General features: G+C 32.2%; 1 protein-coding gene across 1 annotated transcript in view; it reads right to left on the reverse strand.

Annotated features, from left to right (window-relative positions):
* LOC113404266 (ATP-binding cassette sub-family G member 1-like) overlaps positions 1-20,102 on the reverse strand; it is a 53,116-nt gene that overhangs the window by 12,178 nt on the left and 20,836 nt on the right. The window contains exon 2 of the mRNA XM_026645129.2: positions 8,418-8,595. Coding sequence (XP_026500914.2) covers positions 8,418-8,535 — 118 coding nt within the window. The 5' untranslated portion in view covers positions 8,536-8,595. The remainder of the gene's footprint in view (positions 1-8,417; positions 8,596-20,102) is intronic.

The following is a 20,102-nucleotide window of genomic DNA, read 5'->3' on the forward strand; positions in this document are numbered from 1 at the left end:
AATAAATAATTATATTCATTGTGATTGATTTGCATTCGTTTTGTCGGTGTGTAGTAAACGCATTGTCTACGATTAACAGTAGCATGTATTATATTAGTGTATATTGAAAATTAAATGGAACTATGTACTTAAATATTAAATTAATTGTCAAATAGTTGAGTGCATTCTTAACTCGAGCTAATTTGAAATTTCAAGGTAACATCTTAATTCTTATTTCTTGAACTAAAATTATTTAACTTTAATGATGAAAAACTGAGGTACTGAAGTTCTTCGTGGTCTACAAATTTTGAACCAACGATGTAACTTGACAGCTTCGTTCGTCTAGTGACAATTTCTCAATAGTATAGCGCAGAGTTAAGAAGTTGTAGAGTAAGCTCTCGCGTGAAAAGCATGAGAGCCTCGTCCTTCGCCTGAACTAACCAATCCACCATCATCATTTCTTCCCTAACCAATTTATCCATATAACGATTAACTAATAATTAAATTAAATTGTAGGTTTAATGACGACCTCCGTGGTCGAGTAGTGTGTACACCGGTTTTCATGAGTACGACACTCCGAGGTCCCGGGTTCGATTCCCGGCCGAGTCAATGTAGAAAACCTTCATTAGTTTTCTATGTTGTCTTGGGTCTGGGTGTATGAGGTACCATCGTTACTTCTGATTTCCCATAACACAAGTGCTTTAGCTACTTACATGGGGATCAGAGTTATATATGTGATGTTGTCCAATATTTATTTATTTATTTAATTAACTACGATTTGATTTCAACATTTATATTTATATATTTTATTTACATACCATGGAAACGATTTACAACTGTGAATAGCAAATTAATGATGACATAAATCATATACATTTGCAAATAAATATAAGATTTATGTATGTATATTTTTATGGGTCTACATATCTACCATCTGTATTATGTTATGTTTAATTTTTTTTTAATCCCTTTTGATTAAAAAAAAAATAAAATTTAGATAAGGATAAATTTAAATAAGGCTGTATTACTTAAACTCGGTTCGAAAATAAGCCATTATTTCTCGTAAAAGGTAAACGATAAAAAATGGTTGCTGTGGGCTATTCTTAAGAGATAGACATATAACATCGCGGACTATTTTTGAAGACCATTTTAAGATGTACAATACTGTAGTACATTATTTTGGTCTATCCCGTAGGTTTCAGCCAGCGTTTGCAATGTAAACGCAAAAAATGTGTTTATTTACGACATCACTTCAGACACCTCTAAAATTATCAATGTTTCTCTACTATTTTGTGCATTTAATATACATATAAAACTTCCTCTAAAAAAACCGCAACTTATCTAAAATAGTTCTGTGAGTTGTAAGTTCTGTTCTGTGAGAAATCGTAAATGTATGGAGATTGCTGGATTTTTTTTTTCAAATTTATCACGTGCTCTGTACTGAAGGAAAACTTTGTAAGTGTTAAATAAGACACGAATCGCTCGCCTCTTTGGGTCCTGCTGTTGAGTTATCATTGGTGTTTAAACTGGAGCGATCGTTATTGTTGAGTGGCGGTTCTAAATCGGACACGCTATTATTTGTCTGATTTGAGTTATCACCATTGGTCACGGAGGCTGCCAAAGACTTTCGAGATAGTTTTTTGCCTTGATTTTCATATTGCACTGTGTCGGATACCTGTGTCGGATGTATTTTTGCCCCAAGTATATTGACCAATCCGCTTTGCAGCAGCATGGTGGAATACGTTCCAAAGTTCACCCCAAGAAAAGATAAAGACTGCGGTTTAAAAAGCTTCCTTTCTTCTTATCAATCATTAAGCTTGGGAAGATACCTACGCAACCTTTTTAAGATAAAATATCTCATAACATACAATTATGTACATGCATAATTACAAACGGCGAAGTCATTAGATATATATTTTCATAATACACCTTGAAATATCAAGCGACATGCTAATTTATTTTTTGCGCGAAAAGCGAACCGGGAATAGATATACAAAAACCTGTATATTTGCAAGTTATAATACTAATAAACTTGACTAAATATAAACATTTACTTACTAAAAATGTAATTAAGATTGTTAGAAAAATATCTACATCATTTTTACAATAAAATTTGATAAAACTTTTTGAAATAGCATTTGGGTTATTTTTCACAAAATAGAGGACATTCTGCTATTTTTAAGTTGACTATTTTTTTGATGCAATTCTTTCCATTTTCAGAATAGGCAGATATAACAGCGAAATTGGTAATGAATTATGTTGTACTCGTAGTGTAATGAAAGTGTATTTATTATATTATTAGTATTATATAATTAGTAAAAGTAAAGTTAAATAGAAAAAAAAATGACAAGTAGATGCTGTTTTTAATGGAGCATTAATTAGCATAACATTACACGAATATCTTTAGAGTAATATGTAACATAAAACTGGACCTACTGCTTTCTAATTTAAATACAAGTACTCTTTTAGGTGAGCACAATTAACGAATCTAGAGAAATATCTGCAAAGTAGACGCTACAGACAGTATTACCTATAATTACTATTTATCGTAGCTCGAACAGAATGTGTAATCTGCATATATAGGTATATCGCAACGCTCCCGCTGCTCCGGCGTCGCGTCGCGCGCCGTGTACCGAAATTCCTATTATTATTTTTTTAAGTATTATGCTTTTGCACCAAATTTGAACTTTCTAGGTCACCTGGAAGTAGGTTATAGTTTTGATCTATAGGTCAGTTAGTGATAAAAATGACGATTTTTAGACGTTAATATCTAAATAACCGTTTGAGATGCGTTTATGAAATTTGGAACACATATGTATCTCGCGAGTCTCAATGTATGAGCCAAATTTGACACGTTTATGTCAAATAGTTTTTGAGTTATGAGGAGGTCAAAAGTGGCTCCAAATGGTTCGTGTAATATTACACACGGTGCTGCTCGCCAGTTCTGTTACTTGAACTTGGCTGACACGCTACCGCGTGTTTAGATGTATTCAGTAATCACATTACGAAATTATCGTCCAACACGAAGACTTAGCCCGCGGCAAACGCGCGCTTTGAAAAGTTTCTGAATGGCATATTATGGCAATGACATATTAGTCTGGGGTAACGATACAGACATTGAATCTCTTTTCGTTTTACAAAATAGAACTGTCCGGTCTTTTAATAATCTCAAGGAGTTCAACTCCTTTCGGGATTTTTTTAAACAACGTATTATTTATATTTATATATATCCACAATTACATTGGTCATTTTGACAGATTAGATAAGTTTATAACGCCAAAGTTCCGACTCCGCAAACGTTTCGAATGTTATAGGAATGAATAAAAGCCTTAAACTTTCTTATTGATAGCTGAAAAAACGGTCAAAGAAACTCAGCTGATCACTATCAAACTGAACAATTATGAGTTTAATTACAATATCAAATAACAATTATATTTTCATTCCCAAAGTGTACAATCGTCTAAAAATTTATTAGTTTTGCAATATTCTTTAACAAACAAACGTTATATGAACCCTGTGTAATCGCGTAACCATAGTTACAAGATTATGCCTGCTTCTAGTGTTAATAGTATGAACACTATTAATACTAGAAATTAATAGTATGTCACATTAAACAAAAATGAATGTTTTTGTTTACATTCATACATCATCACATACATATTAAAAAGTGACAGTTCAGCGAATATTATAGACCCAAGTTATAAATTGCACGAACGGCCTATTAATACGTGGTTTAGCCTTAGTAGGCCTCAGACAAATGCTTTAGATTAGAACCGAAGCAACTTCTGTATCGATAATCATTTAATTTTAGGGATTGCTACAATCGTAAATTTAATATGTAGCATGTCCAAACCCGCAAGGATTATAACGCTATTAAATAATTAAACAAACATTTACCTTTTCAGAGTCTGGCGAAGTAAGTATTGCATCGCCAATGGCACGGTTTCACGGTGCATTCACGTGCAGGCGGTTTTAGGCCACAGGACGGTCGCTAGTCACGTGCTTATCAGCGCTAGAGTTGTCATATATATCGATACTATCGATATTCTCGTTGATATAAAAGTATAATGTTTAAAAACTATTTATCAATATATAAATACGTTATTCAAAGATATATATTACTTTAACCAATAAAGGTTAAATTCGCTGGAAAAATCTATTAATAGATTTTTCAAATCTTTTAATAATTGTAATAACATTAATAACAGCTACAAGTATTTAATGTAAGCTGCAATGTAGGTCGCCCATGAGCTTTTCGACCGATTTTTTTTGCTGTCTGCTATATATTTAAATATATGTCGCAGCATCAGATAATTAAATACTTTGATTGTAATCTCTAAGTTTTGAGATTTGATTCCGGATGGCCAGTGAAGTCAATCACCCTTTGTCACGTTAGAAAAACATAAAATGTCAGTTGTCAAGCAGGATAAGACAGATGTGGTCGCGGCCAACGAAATATTGTAAAAATCAATATACGATAATCCAGCTATCGATTTGTTGTATTATTTGTGGATATGTATGACGAAGATGGTGCCCCGAACCAAACAATACTGCCGGCTCGCCGTTATATATATATATATTTTTGAGTTTATTCAAGGACACTCTATTAGCTTGTTATGATTTTGATAGTAAAAAAATAATGAATCAAATAAACGTTACCGGTTTTTAAGTTTGACACGTGTGATTTTATTGGCAGGATAACAACGCACTAAAATGTATATATTGGCATAATAATATTATATTAATTTACTGTTTGTCTTTTGTACATAATCTTTAACGATGCCGAATCTCGCTCCTCCGTATGCATATTATTATCTTGCTATAGTTTTTACAACTATTCATTAAAAATGTAAGATATATAATTTTGAAAGTTGAGCATGTCCTTCAGCGTTCCTTCTGTACTGCGTTTTAATAAAATAACAGAGTTAATTAAGCTTATCTAATGATTGTTATATCCGAATCAATTATTGTTTTTTAATTTTTTACATTGTAGATTAAGAGCAATAAATATGCTAGAAATAATAATTTCATTAAAAATATATGCTTTAAACTAAATTTAATAACGATCTATAAATAATTTCTTGTAATTATGCTTATACATATTATTATAACAATATCAAAAACTAAATACATCAAAAAGTTATGTTTTTATTTCTATTTATGTCCCTAACTATAATTTACATTATTCAAGTACCTTTCTTACAGCGAACTATCTCTAAAACATAATTTGACAAAATTTACAACTTACATATATTACATACATAAGCAAATATTCGGACGTATAAGTTATTATTTCAAAACAATAATTAGAAAACAGTCACATATTTTTATCGATAATCACAGTTTAAAATATAGCGTGGTACAACACTATGGAGCTTTCGAAACCATTGGCCAATGCACGCAGCAAGCGGCAATTACGACTCAACTACAAACCTTGCAACTGATCATAGGATAGATCTGCTTTAAGCAGAGGTCGTTGACCTAATATGTTATATATTTTTTTCTTAATTATATTATAATATTGTTAGAGTTATTTTTTTTACACATTGTATAACTATAATTTATTAGAATAATTTAATAATTAATATGTCGATTGACTTTTTTGACTATCCGAATGTAAGAAAAATAATGTCAAGAAATCGAACGCGGCGGCAGTGTTTTGTTATAATGCTACTAATTTTTAAATAATTACAATTATAAGGAGATTTAGAGAATACGGGATGCATTGTGAAACACGGATTAGTTGGTAAAATAAATGTGAAAATAGTTTTAATAAATGAATCTGGAACGATATCGTTGTTTAAACTTGCGACCATGCTAAGAATACGTAAAATATTAACACATTAGCATCGAATTGACAGCTATTGAGATAATTTTAAATTAAAGAAAACGGATAAATAAAAATATAAAATTTCTTTAAATAAATATATTATCCATAATATCTAGAGAGCGGTCGCGGACTGAGCCGCTTGCCGTCACGACATGCGAATCGGTTTTACCCCCAAGGCGAGCCAGCGAATATTACAAAAAAAAAAAGAATTTTAAATCATAAATAAATTCAAACATTAGATATTATTCTGTCCTAACTACTGGAACAAATGTGGATGATCTTATGTATGATTATCTCTCACTAAAGTATGTTATTATATACGTTGCGGAATTGATAACAAATCCGTAACTACACTAGCTCACTTAGACTTCTCAAATGCCTTTAATACCGTCGACTACCACATATGCTTGGCAATCCTAAAATCTCTAAACACAGGTTCTACTCCTATTGATTGGTTCCGCTCTTACCAACTTAATCGACAGCAATGCATAAAGGCAAATAGTAGTTTTTCACCTTATTTAGATATTCCTTCTGGTGTTCCGCAAGGTGGTGTACTCTCCCTCCCCTCCTCTTTTCTATTTTTATTAATACTCTCTCCACACTTATCTCTTCCTCCTATCATCTATATGCTGATGATCTTCAAATTTATGTTACCGCTCCCTTGGACGGTATTGACGAGGCTGTTGCAACTTTGAATAATGATTTGGCTAAGATCAGTGAATGGTGTAAATCTTACGGTCTCCAAGTGAATCCGAGGAAGTCGCAAGTAGCTGTTTTTGGCAGCCCTAAGCTTCTGTCGAGGGTTAAAGACAAAATCTATCTCCAATCATGTTTGAGGGCCACATATTATCGCTACAAGACAATGTTAAAAATCTTGGACTACTTCTGGATACTTCCTTCTCCTGGGTACCTCAAGTTGCAGAAATGAGCCGTAAGATGTATGCCATTGGTTTTTTAAGGTGATGGAAAAACCTACTGCCCATCAAGGCTAAGATCAGCTTACTTTACCATCAGCTTACCTTTTTCCAATATTGGATTATGCTGACGCCTGCTACATTGGCTTAACTAAAGACCTTCTAAATAAATTAGAACGGCTGCAAAATTTGGCCATTAGATTTATCTTTGGTCTGCGTAAGTTTGATCATGTTTCGCAGTATCGGTCTCAGTTAAAGTGGCTGCCAATCAGGCTTCGAAGGAACTTGCACGCCTTGTCTCTTCTCTACTCGATACTATATGTCGAACATACACCACCTTACCTTAAATAACGCTTTAAATTTTTTGGGTCTGACATCATACACAACCTGCGTTCTAGTGAGGATAACAAACTTACTACAACATTATTGAACAAGTCAAAGTCAAAGTCAAAAATCTTTATTCAATATAGAAGTGTTTACACTTGCTTATTGATTGTCAAAAATCTACCACCGGTTCGGAATTTAGCACCTCGGACCTGAGAAGAACCGGCGAAAGAAACTCAGCGGGATATTTTTTCTTTTTTTTTAACCATTTTCCATGTACAATGATAATTATATTTTAGTTATTTGAAGCAGTCTGCCATATAATTTAAAACTGGAAATAAATGTAAAAAAACATTACGAAAAAACTCGATGTATATTTTGCAAATATAAAATAATAAATACAATATATGGAGCACTGTATACGCTATAATAAGCGACGTTGTTCTGATCCGGTTAATAAATAGTCACAGCGACAACTCACTTATCGCTGTTTTATGAGAAAAAGAATGTAGCTTTGTGTAGTTCATTATTATACATTAGTATAAATATTTTTATATTAAGTTATTTATCTCGTCTCTTTATCTATTTCTCCATTTACCTGTTTTCGTTCTAAGCTTCTATCACCAAAGGTTGTCTGCGAGAGATCGCTATAAGCGATAGGACCGCCTGTGCGCACTATTTATTTAATGTTTTGAGTTTATATTATGTATTCCTGTTTTTTGCAATAAAGTATTTTAAATTAAAAAAAAATTAAAATAATCTTGGCTTGCTTATAATATATACGAATATAATTCCTCATAAATATTTTTCGTCGCAGATTATTTATATTACAAAGATAATTGGATCCTCTTAAAAAACTTGATTTTAACACGCACCGGTCCTAATATCCTTAAATAAATGACTGATTCGAGAGCAAATACTCCACATTTAAAAAACAAAGACTTAAGTCTATTCCAACAACAGATGAGTTTTTTTATGTAATAGGTACGCGGACGGTCAAATGGACGATGATGGTAAGTGGTCAACACCGCCCATGGTCATTGGCGCTGTAATAAATAATAACCAATGCACCACCAACCTTGGGAACTAAGATGCTATATCCCTTGTGCCTGTAGTTACACTGGCTCGCTCACTCTTCAAACCGGAACACAATAATACTGAGTATTGGCGCTTGGCGGTAGAATATGTGATGAGTGGATGGTGCCCTACCACCTTGTGGTAAAGTAAAGACGAAGAATTGACGCGATGTCATTGTTCGAGATCGCGAAGAATCTATAATATTCACTGTGAAATCGCGATATTATGGAATTTTGAGTGCTATACATTACATCTTCGTTTAAATAATAGGCCACGGCATTTTATTTACTTACTTTTTCCATTAGATACAGTGTAAGATAGATCTTGAAAGCCGAGATTAATTGGGGGTCTCTGAGGCAGATGCGACAAGTGCGCTTTTCCCAAAGTCCTGGCTGCGTTTTGTGCTTCCATGTTTTCTTTATTCACTGCTTCACTTCGACATCGTTGGATGAAGCTGGTCTGATTTGCTATCTGTAACAAATTGTAATATAAGTTGATGCTTAGGTTTCTCATATTGTATATGCTAATATAAAACATAATATAGCAAATTCATTCTAGAAAAACGTTGATCCGAAACGAACGTACATACTAATTTGAATCCTTGATCACAACAAAAATATAAAGGTTATAAGTTTGAGGTTATAGTTGCATATAAAGCTGAGTATAATTTGCTTCTACGTTGAAGGATTTTTTTTATTTGTAATATTTATATAAAGTATACAAATATATGTCGAATTCAATGTTATTAAAATTAATAATAATTACAATTTATAAGTTTATCTAGACTGTATAAAGTCATGAAAATAAAGCGTCGGATATGCAAGAAATAATTATGATAATACTGTTTGTTATTAAGATATAAATTTTACAATAACATATAACGGTATAATCTTCTTGTTGGTTATGTTACTTGTCTTAATAATTGTATTATAAATTATAACACAATGTTAAACACATTGTATTATAATTTATAATACAATCATAATATAAATTATAATACAAATATCTAAGAATCGATTAAAGTGAAACTTCGATTCTCCTGCTAATACGATAAGTGATAAAGTATACGAGGATGTTTGGATGTTTGTTTCTCTTTCACGCAAAAACTACTGAATGGATTTTAATAAGACTTTACATTAACGTAGCTGATACGTCAGAACAACGATTAGGCGACATTATCAAGACATGGTGTAGTTTCGTTATTGTAAACCATATCATATTGTCTGGGTAGGCAGTGTCGTTTTATCTTTTACTCTATGAGTTCACGATGAGTGACGCTTAACTGCTGAACCGATTTAGATGAAATTTGGTATTGAGATAGGTTTTTTTTAATAAATATAAATATAAATATTGGACAACATCACATACATTACTCTGACCCCAATGTAAGTAGCTAAAGCACTTGTGTTATGGAAAATCAGAAGTAACGACGGTACCACAAACAACCAGACCCAAGACAACATAGAAAACTAATGAACTTTTTCTACATCGACTCGGCCGGGAATCGAACCCGAGACCTCGGAGTGGCGTACCCATGAAAACCGGTGTACACACTACTCGACCACGGAGGTCGTCAAAATAGGTGAGTTCCGGGAAAGGACATAAGAGTTTTTATCGTAGAAATCTCTCTTAAAGGGGTGACATTTACTGTAGAAGTGTGATAATTGATGGATCTGGGTTTATCTGTAATATAGATAAACCCTAAGCTCATAGATCTATGAGTCACCACGTCTCACAGTTTTGCCTCCAAAGAAGAGTCAAAGTTGCACTAGTATTGGGGACAACAACAGCCTAAGTACCTTAGACTATTGAGCAGTTGAACTATTTGGATTGTCAGCTATGACTATTAATAAATGTCCTATTGATAATACAACCGGTACTCTGCTAAAAGGTTTGAAGAGATTGCTGCATTTGAGATAAGGCCGCCAGTTACACCTCAACTTTTGTTAATCCAAATGTCAAATTTAGTTTTAAGTATTGGTTTGCATTAATAATAAATAAATAAACTATACCAGCAATTAAAAATTGTCACGTCGGTAATTATACACTTGTTAAAATATACAATTATATGTGTACATATACAGTGAAATTGGTTTATAATTATTATTTACTTATTGTATAACCGTGCGTATGATTATATATTTATTTATTTATTGTTATACAAGTTTTTTATATGACTGAGATGAATTACAAAAATAAATAGAACACATGAAAACTCGGTGCTATTTGCATTGCGCCGACTCGACTGAATGTCTATTACGACTACTAGTATTTTACTTTAATTCTAATCGAAACTTTATAATATAGTTCTCAAATGTTTATTAATAATAAAATCACTTATCTCCCTAACCATAAACAAAACGGCCTCGAATCAAAACGTAATCACGATCCCTTCTAACATTCCCACCCGGTTTTATAGATATATTTTGAGAGCAAAATTGCAATCGTATTTCGACATTAGTATTATTATTAGTATTATTATCTAACTATAACCTCTAGTTGCTTATTATTAACAATCACAACAGTGTTTATAGTAAAGCGTTAAATTAACTACAATCAAATAATTTGTAGAATTGTGTTGAAATTTAATTTCCAGTTAACAATATACATCAAAGATCTCTGCTAGTAAATGACCTCAGTCTTGAAACACAAACACTAACCTAAATCTAGGCAAGATATGTTAATATCACGCGCACTCTATTAACCGGTTCGGCTCATTATTATTTAAACATTTAATGTTAGGTACCACCCACTAATCGTATTTTCTACCACCAAGTAGCAATACTTAGTATTGTTATGTTCCGGTTTGAAGATTGAGTGAGCCAGTGTAACTACAGGCTCGCGAGACATAACATCTTAGTTGCCGTTGGTGACGTATTGGCGATGTAAGGAATGGTAATGGACCACTTACCATTCGATAAGAAACCTCAATATCTATGAGCTATCAACAAGGTAGTTAAATAAAAAATATTGAGACGACGAATATATTTTTTTGATCATTTAATAACTGACTCAGTCTAATCACTGTATACGTAGGCTATGTAACTGTTTTATACTTTTTATTTATATGCAATTAATTTTGTACGAGTCATGTAAAAAACAAATGAACAAAATTAAGGCAAATAATAGACATACTCTTAGGTTAAAAATATTTACATTTTAAATAGCAAAGCTATTTCACCAAGTTAAATATGCTACAAAAAAACGCCCTACACAATCATGTTTAAAAAAAATTTTTCATTGATTTAGAATCAGTACATGTTTATTCATCATTTAAAAATAAACAAAAGCAAATTAAAGGTTACATTTTTTGTAATAATCCAAGTATAAGTGGTGAATTATTTAAAAATAAAATGAATAGCGTTTTTTCCGTTAATATAATTAGGATATAGGTTTTAGTATGATTCAAAGTTAACAACATAGCCATTCATTTACCATTACTTACCGTCACACACGAACCATAGGAACTAAAATGTCGTGTTTCGTGTCTACAATTCACTGGCTCACCTTAGAAACCGAAACACAACAATATAACTTACACAGATCTCTAGACTTTAGCTATCGCTACCAGTCGTATTTTATCGTTAAAATAATGTTAAGTCATAACTACAGTGTACTAACTAGCATTAAGTTTTTTGGTTTATACAATTTGCATTAACGGTGTCCGGTCGTCGCGTTATAATATGTTTATAATGACATATAATTGCCAATATTAAAATAATATTTGAAACACAAAAACGTTTTGATAGCTGACCCTGATATATTAACGGAGTTGGTCTGTCCTGAATAAATATCATTAATATATACCTACTGTTTATACGATAATTATTTTAACATAAACTTATAGACCGCTACAGTCTTACAGTCTTACTGTGTAGGATCTTTATAGCAATGTAAACATCGATATTTGTTTTAAAATTGCATAAGGTAGGTACTGTATCCTGTGATAAATACGTAATTACGTAGATATCATAGTTCTGTACGTGCTTGTAATACTTACACAAATATATATCGGGACTATTTATGACATCAGAATAGCATTACTAACTAGAAGAGGACTCCACTTGACTCAAGCACAGGGTCAGATTTAAAAGCTTGGAAGCGCTGAGAATAAAAAGATGTAGAGTTCCCTATATAAATATATATAGGCCAATAGAAATATTGATACAAATTAACAACAATAATTTTAAAAGTACTTTGTTGAATCTGTACATTATTTTCCAGATTATAAAATAATATTTAGATAGAAAGTTAAGGACAAGCATGATTGCTATCTATTATTATATATCTATATTTATATAAGATTTGTAATATGTATATTTTGTTCGTGTATATTTTGATGTAATTTTTGTATGTTTGAGTGGGTCCCTGGGTGATTTGGATTGGATGCGGGTGGCGCCGCAGTCGCGAAGCAAATAAAAATATTTTGCACCCGAAGGAAGTTAACACGGGCATTTAGTAAATATATAAGCGAAATACAACTCATTACGAGATCTCCAAAACGAAAGGTCCGAATGACTTGAAATTGACACTCGCAGATTTAGGGTTTTTGGAAATTTCAAATCGAGAAAAGAAATAGCTTTATACATAGAGACATTATACATATGTATATAAATATAGTATAGAATTTCACAATCAAATATGATAGAATTTTTTTTCATTATAGTCAGAAGCAGGATCAACGGCTTGACGTGCTTAGAGATGTACGGGAGAGTTAAACTGCCTAATCTTTTTGATGGCCCGAACTTGAACTCTGGACTTTGGTAACTGAAGCCTTATAAGTTAGCAACTAGACCCAACAGGCTGTAATATTCCAATGTACCCAGTTTCAGTTTTATATAAGTCTTTCACACAGGAAATAATAAAATCAAATTTTAAAGCTCTCTAGAGTTATGGCCTTTAATTAATGTTTTATACTTTATTCGAATTTACAACAGTCAAGACTTGTGTACATGTTGGAAAAAACAGACAATTTTATCTGTAAATAAAATTCATTTAAATAGGACTGGATTCCTGTAATACAGCTTAATATATAAATATATATATATATATATATATATATATATATATATATATATATTATTGAATAGAAGTTATAAACACATTTAATCCACCAAGTAAACCAGCTTTTATCTTCACTTTTAATGTCAAGTTCGCGCGAGCTCCGGTTGTCGCCCATTTTAAGACCCAACTCTTATGTGTCTCCAAAACGTCCTTAACGACCCAGACGATAAATTGACAATGCACGCTTGTTAGGAAATAGATATAACACACACAGACCCCGACAGCGGGTCGAGGTCCCTCATTCATAACGACCCGTAGACGGTTAGGCGTATGACGACGAAATTTATAACACACGTATATAACATTTCCTTGCTGTTATAACAATGATGTTCTAAGCCGAGGGCCAGATTCACAGGAGACAGGACTTTATTTATGCCCGGTCGTTTCGGATAGCAGTACATCGGATAATGATCAGTTTTGGATCTGGATATGGATATTTGAATAATATTTAATCGGTTTCAGATACGGTTACCGATATAAGATTATTCCGGATTATCCGATTGTTTCGGATAGTTTCGGCTACGGATAATTATGTGTATTAACATGCAAAAACAAAATTATAATACGATATTTATTATTTATGAGTTTCGGTTACGGTTTCGGACGGATTTTTATTTCGGATATCCGATAATTTCGGTTACGGTTACGGAGCTCCATAATAACGCCGTCGCCAAAATTGTAAGTTGTTATAGTGATTAAGTATTTGCTGTTAAGTATAAATTAAACAATGTTTTGAGAAGTTAATTTTATTATTAAATATATCAAAATGTGTGGGCTTATAAATAGATTCTAATTTGAATAATTGTAATTGCCAAGGTCCAGATTTTATAGTTACAATTTTTAAAGGTAAAACACATCATCTTATTGCCGCCACGGTTGACGCGAGAGAACCATTCCACGCGGTCATGATTTAATTAAGGCCTTTATGCAAATAATTCTTATGTAACTAAACTAACATGTTTATTTGAATAGACTTATTACTCTAGGCGGCGCATTGTCAATCTAAGGAATGGTTTATATTGGTTACAGCGTCAGTGTTTGTTTTTGACTTTATTTTATGCCATTTATCGAATGCAAGAATATAATTAAGATTATTGGTACAAGGATAATTAAAAAAAAATATTTAATTGTAAAGAAAGGATCGCTGTTGTGTTGAAATTGATTAAAGTAAAACTTGTTTGTTTTGATCATCAAGGTCACGTTTGAGTGTAACTTAAATTGGTTGATAATAATTTACCAAAACGAGGTTGATTTCGATTTTTGTGTATTATAAATCGTTGAACTGCTATTAGGCCAAACTTAAAACATACTTTATTAATTCATGTGATAAAAAAAAATACATAAATAACTCTTAATTTTTTTTTATATTTAATTACTTGTTTTTATTATTTCTTAGTGTTTAAAACACTCCTGATTTATCACAGTTAAATCGTACTGTAAGTACAACTAACCCACAGTTCGACCCTAAGTTATTACGCCTTACCGTAAAAATTGCAAATTTATTTTAATTTGTTCAAGCAGATATCAAATTCTGATAAAGATCTTTTAAATCGTAGCCTAATTTTTACTTAAAAAATATCTCTTTTCCAAGCAAGAATACAAACTTCGTGAGGAAACCTGCAAACGTATGCTAGAAAATTTTTGTTTCTTCGAACCGCTTTCGATGATTTGCTTATAATGGGTACATATTAAAATTACTCCGGATCAACTTTTGCAGCAAATATACAGCACTATAGTATGCCCGAGACTTATACTGTTTACTCCTGATCATCTGTAGGTCTCAGAAAAATGCCAATGGAAATTCAACTCGACGCATTCTCACGGACCGGATAGTGAAAATATCGTAAATAATAGTTAAATCAATAAGAATCGCAACCGTAAACCACACCCATAGGGCGGGCTATTCTACAAATTTATAACGGTCACGATACGTTCCCGATTCTATTTCCAATCCTCACAAATCCAATCAAATTTCCAAATCTAACAATTCCTCACAAAAATAAGTCTCATCGTAACTGAGGACCAATTCTCCTTATCACAATTCGACCGAATTGCAACTGGATTAATAGCAGGGTAGGTCCCGATTCGATTGCGACAAACTGACAACTTATTAGTAGAATTGGCGCCCAGTTGACAATGGATTGCGGTACGAGGATGACTTTTCTTGCGATTAGGGTCTATTATCTAATTTTAGTTTATATATTATATTATACTGAAGTGTTTTAATTTTAATAAGTTCATTCTCTTGGAACGTGCGCACGCACCTGTCGATAATGAAGGACATTTTTAACAAATAATAAAATAACAAACACGTACTCTTGGCCTTCTGAGTTAATTTTAAATCCTGCTTCTGTATTGTACTTTATTTACAACTTTTAAAATGCGCTTTTCGAAACAATGTATAATTTATATTTTGTTTCCGTTAAAACATACGACATTTTACATTTTTACTTCTCTGCAACAAACAGTTGTTATTCGAATCAAACAACGTTGTTTTTTTTAAAAGAAAAAAATAAATGCATAATATCCTTATTTTAAGTAACTTCGCTTATGAAACGTTTTGTATAGTTACATTTTTGAATTACTTCCTATTTGATAATTTATTCCTTAAACTTTGTTCGAATTTTTTTGAAAATTTGTTTGAAAACTTTGCTCTAACCGGAAATAAATATTTAATCACATAAACAATTCTTTGATTCAACTTAAAAATTCACATGAAAGAATCACAGCCACTTCGCCTGAAAAAGTAAGTGACTGGTTTAATTCTTAGACACTTTTATTAGCTGTACTTGTACGTAACTATTTTTTTTGTGTTTCTATTGTACATATGTAGTAGGTACAAGACGCTGATAGATATTTTCTTTTAATAATTAATATCCACAGTTATCCGTACCTTTGGTGTATCTTTCTATAGATGTGATGGGTCTGCATTATTTCATTTCAAGACAGAGTAGATGCACATGATATACAAATGCGTTAAATGTTATATTACGAGAAGAGTGTATAACGGATTTATTAGGGTAAGAAAAGTACATACGGAAAATAATAGACTAAATGAGGGATAATCGCGAGCCGAGATGGCCCAGTGGTTAGAACGCATGCATCTTAACCGATGATTTCGGGTTCAAACCCAGGCAACCACCTCTGAATTTTCTAATGCTTAATTTGTGTTTATAATTCATCTCGTGCTCGGCGGTGAACGAAAACATCGTGAGGAAACCTGCATGTGTCTAATTTCAACGAAATTCTGCCACTTGTGTATTCCACTAACCCGCATTTGAGCAGCGTGGAGGAATATGCTGCAAAACCTTCTCCTCAAAGGGAGAGGAGGCCTTAGTCCAGCTGTGGGAAATTTACAGGCTGTTGAATGTAAAAATGTAAAAAGAATTGGTATGATACAGGAAGGGACTGAATATGAGTAGAGATGAATTGATTGAAAGGGATTATTACGTGAACCCAAAAACAAGAAAGGGGAGAAGGCCAAGCGAATGATGAGGGTCCTGTCACTTAGTGTCGCTTAGGGACGCCTATTTTTTTGCCTTTAACGCTCATAATATACGAAGTAAATCAGTCCTCTCGTCACGTAACCCGTAATAAGTGTTAACGATCGCAATTCATTGTGATTAATTGGGATAACGACTTAAATGTTCTTCATCTAACTGTTGTCGCACTGTTTTCCGTGTCAACAAAACATTATAACATGGACTCCTCGATGACCTCGAAGGTGGCAATTTAACTATTGTTAATAATATAATATATACAGATGTAATATAAAGTGAATACAAAATCTATTCTATTAATAGATATTCTATAAATAGATCTAATTATTATTTGTAAAGGTCTAGAAATAAGGAATATAAGGTGAACTAGGATTTATATGACTTTTTATATACTTAGAGGATGGATTGCAGTATATATTTGCGCAATTGTAAAGTCGGTGTGAAAGTTTTATTAAAAAAACTTTTCATCTGGGAATCCGTTTAACGGTTTTATACAGGCATACATTCCACAAAATAATAACATTCTCTGTAAATTAGTCTTGTAAACATGTTAATAAGTTTATATTTCTACGTAGTATAATATTTCTATATAGTAGAGGTGTTTTATATAGGTAAATTATTTTTAAAATGTTTTTTAAAAGTTAGGACCCTTAAAATGAGTAGGGTTTTAATTTGATAAACTTTCCACATTTCTACCCTTATGCTACCTCTCCATGTGAAAGATATACGAGGTAAAAGTTACCACCATAAAAAATGTCGTACTTATTTCGTCGTGACGACACGTTGGAACTTTGACGTTAGTTAAAAAGAAAACAAAGCCTCTACACGTATTGAAAAATTATAAAAATCAGCAAGATTAGTGGTTTTTTTTGGAACCATCAATTAACATTTACGTTAACAATTATATTTTTTATTTACATTTGAATGGAGTATCGCAATGTGTACGTGTGTGTGTGTGCTTAGCTTTGCCCTTAGTATTGTTTTTAAGTATAAGTACATTAAACTATGGACTTCGTACATTAATCCATTTTTTCAACAACGGGTCAGCCATTGTTGTTTAACATGTTATCTGTCAAAATATTACGATCATAGTAGAGCTTGAAATTTGCATTTTCATATGTGTTGGGGGATTTATTTATAACTAAAGACCCGCCCCGGGTTCGCACGAGTTCAATGCTGATATTAAATATACTACGGTTCAACATTCACAGCTTTTTGTCATTAGAAAATACAAACCGCTATGCTGCATTTTAAATCTGTAAATATTTAAATTACATTAAAGGCCCATATTGATCTATATTAAATGCACAATGTATTTAAGGTAATTGGACCATCGTGGACTTTTTTTAAAGTGAACAACGCTGTAGTACATTATTTTGATCTATCTCGTAGGGATCAGCCAGCGTTTGCAATTTAACATTGAATAAAGTATTTATTTACGACATTACATTATAAACCTCCTTCTTGAATCACTCTATCTATTAAAAAAAATCGCATCAAAATTCGTTGCGTGGTTTTAAAGACCTAAGCTTACGCAGGGACAGACAAACAGCGGGAAGCGACTTTGTTATGTAGTGACTAGTGGTCGCCCATTGGCCCATTGATGCGTTGATTCGAAAGATACGTAGGGAAAAATGAGGCTCAACTGGACGATACTTTGTCATTACTACGATAAAAAAAAAATTTTGCTCTTTGACATGAGGTGTGTATTCTTTGGCAGTATGAACGTAAACTGTGAATGTTTTATATTTAGTATTAACCTGTATGTATTAAACATATCGAATTGTGTGTAATGTTTTTTTTTAATGTATTTCTAATGCATATTTTTAAAAAATCTCCTAATAAACTTTAATAGTGCCAAATTTCATATGCCTCCGTCCGCGTTTTTTTGAAAAAAAGGGATACAAAGTTATTGTTTTACGTGTTAATATATGGATATGAAGTGTCGTTATAATTTATTAACTTATATTTTAAAACTATTTGTTTGTGAATATTATTGATTAGCCGATTATGCCGGTGTGTGTAATCTTTTTGTGTATGTGTGATGCTGGCTCCAGTAATATGCTAAATAGTTTCTGGATTGTTGTGTTTGACTCGAAACATTTATTTGAATGGTCTACGTGCGCGTGATCTAAGTGGTGGGGATGTCTAGCATGCAGTTCTTTTTCACGCTATCGCTTGTGTTTATTATTATTAGTAGAAACCGATACTTTTTTTTAAGTTATGTTAGTTAGCTATTAAAGTTTTTCCTGTACGTTTTTTTAACGGCATGATGACGGCACTATTCTAGGTTTATAACGAATTGTTCTCGTGATGTGAGTGATCGGACATAAATGTATTTTACTGTTATTTTGTATATATGTCAAGTTCTCTTGTTAATTATTTGCATGTAATCTGTATCTTCTGAAAATGTATTCAACTTCGTACGCTTTATCATAAAACTGATGCAAAAATCTTCAAATTACGAAAGTATAATTTCTTAGCGTAATTTTTTTATACGTATATCCTGAAATATTTCGATTCAAAGGTGCTCGTAAAGGCAGACTTGTATAATGTATCTTTTTATATCAATTATTTTATATATAAATTAACTACTGACCCGACTCGGCTTCACGCCGCCACAATAAGCATCTATATACAATTTTTCAATTTAAAAACATACATTACAAGAAAAAAATCTTGTCTATTCCCGGCCAGGAAATATAAAATTCTCTCTCCTATAATGTGCATGTATTATACAAATAAGTCTTCCTCTTGAATCACTCCGTTATTGATGAAAACAACATTAAAATCCGTTGCGTTGTTTTAAAGATCTAACTGTACAGACGGCGGGCAGTTTGTTTTATGTCATCTAGAGATATAGTTTTATAAATATAAATAATAAAATAATAACGTGTTATCTAATGAGTAGACGTAATAAAACATTCTTATCGATCACTTTCTATGCAAATTAATTAAATATTTTGTCACAGTTGCTTTTTAAGAAATCGGTAATCGGTTGCAATCTATGAAGTTTATATGTATTGTAGACGTACTCGGTTTCGCACGGGTATAATTTATTAATAAAGAATATTAGTAATACTTTATGTATATACAAACATTCCTCGTTTATCGTTCTTTTTGTGGTTTAGAAGTTAGCCGAGATGCAGACAGAAATCGAGAGCTACTTTTTTATATTATTTATGGATAAAAATATTAAATACATGACAAGCATTATAACATAATCTTATAAATTAATATTAGCTCAATTATATAAACGAAAAAGAAAGTAACTTCCATGTCTCATAATTGCGTCACGCTTGTGATGTATACTTACTTCCTAATTATATAAATATAAAAAGTTTCCAGCCCATAGAATATCAAATCATGAGCGTATCTCTCAGTCTTGTCCAAGACGCATTGGAGCTGCGCGGT

The sequence above is a fragment of the Vanessa tameamea genome, chromosome 10, assembly GCF_037043105.1.
Source record: "Vanessa tameamea isolate UH-Manoa-2023 chromosome 10, ilVanTame1 primary haplotype, whole genome shotgun sequence".
Classification (NCBI taxonomy): domain Eukaryota; kingdom Metazoa; phylum Arthropoda; class Insecta; order Lepidoptera; family Nymphalidae; genus Vanessa; species Vanessa tameamea.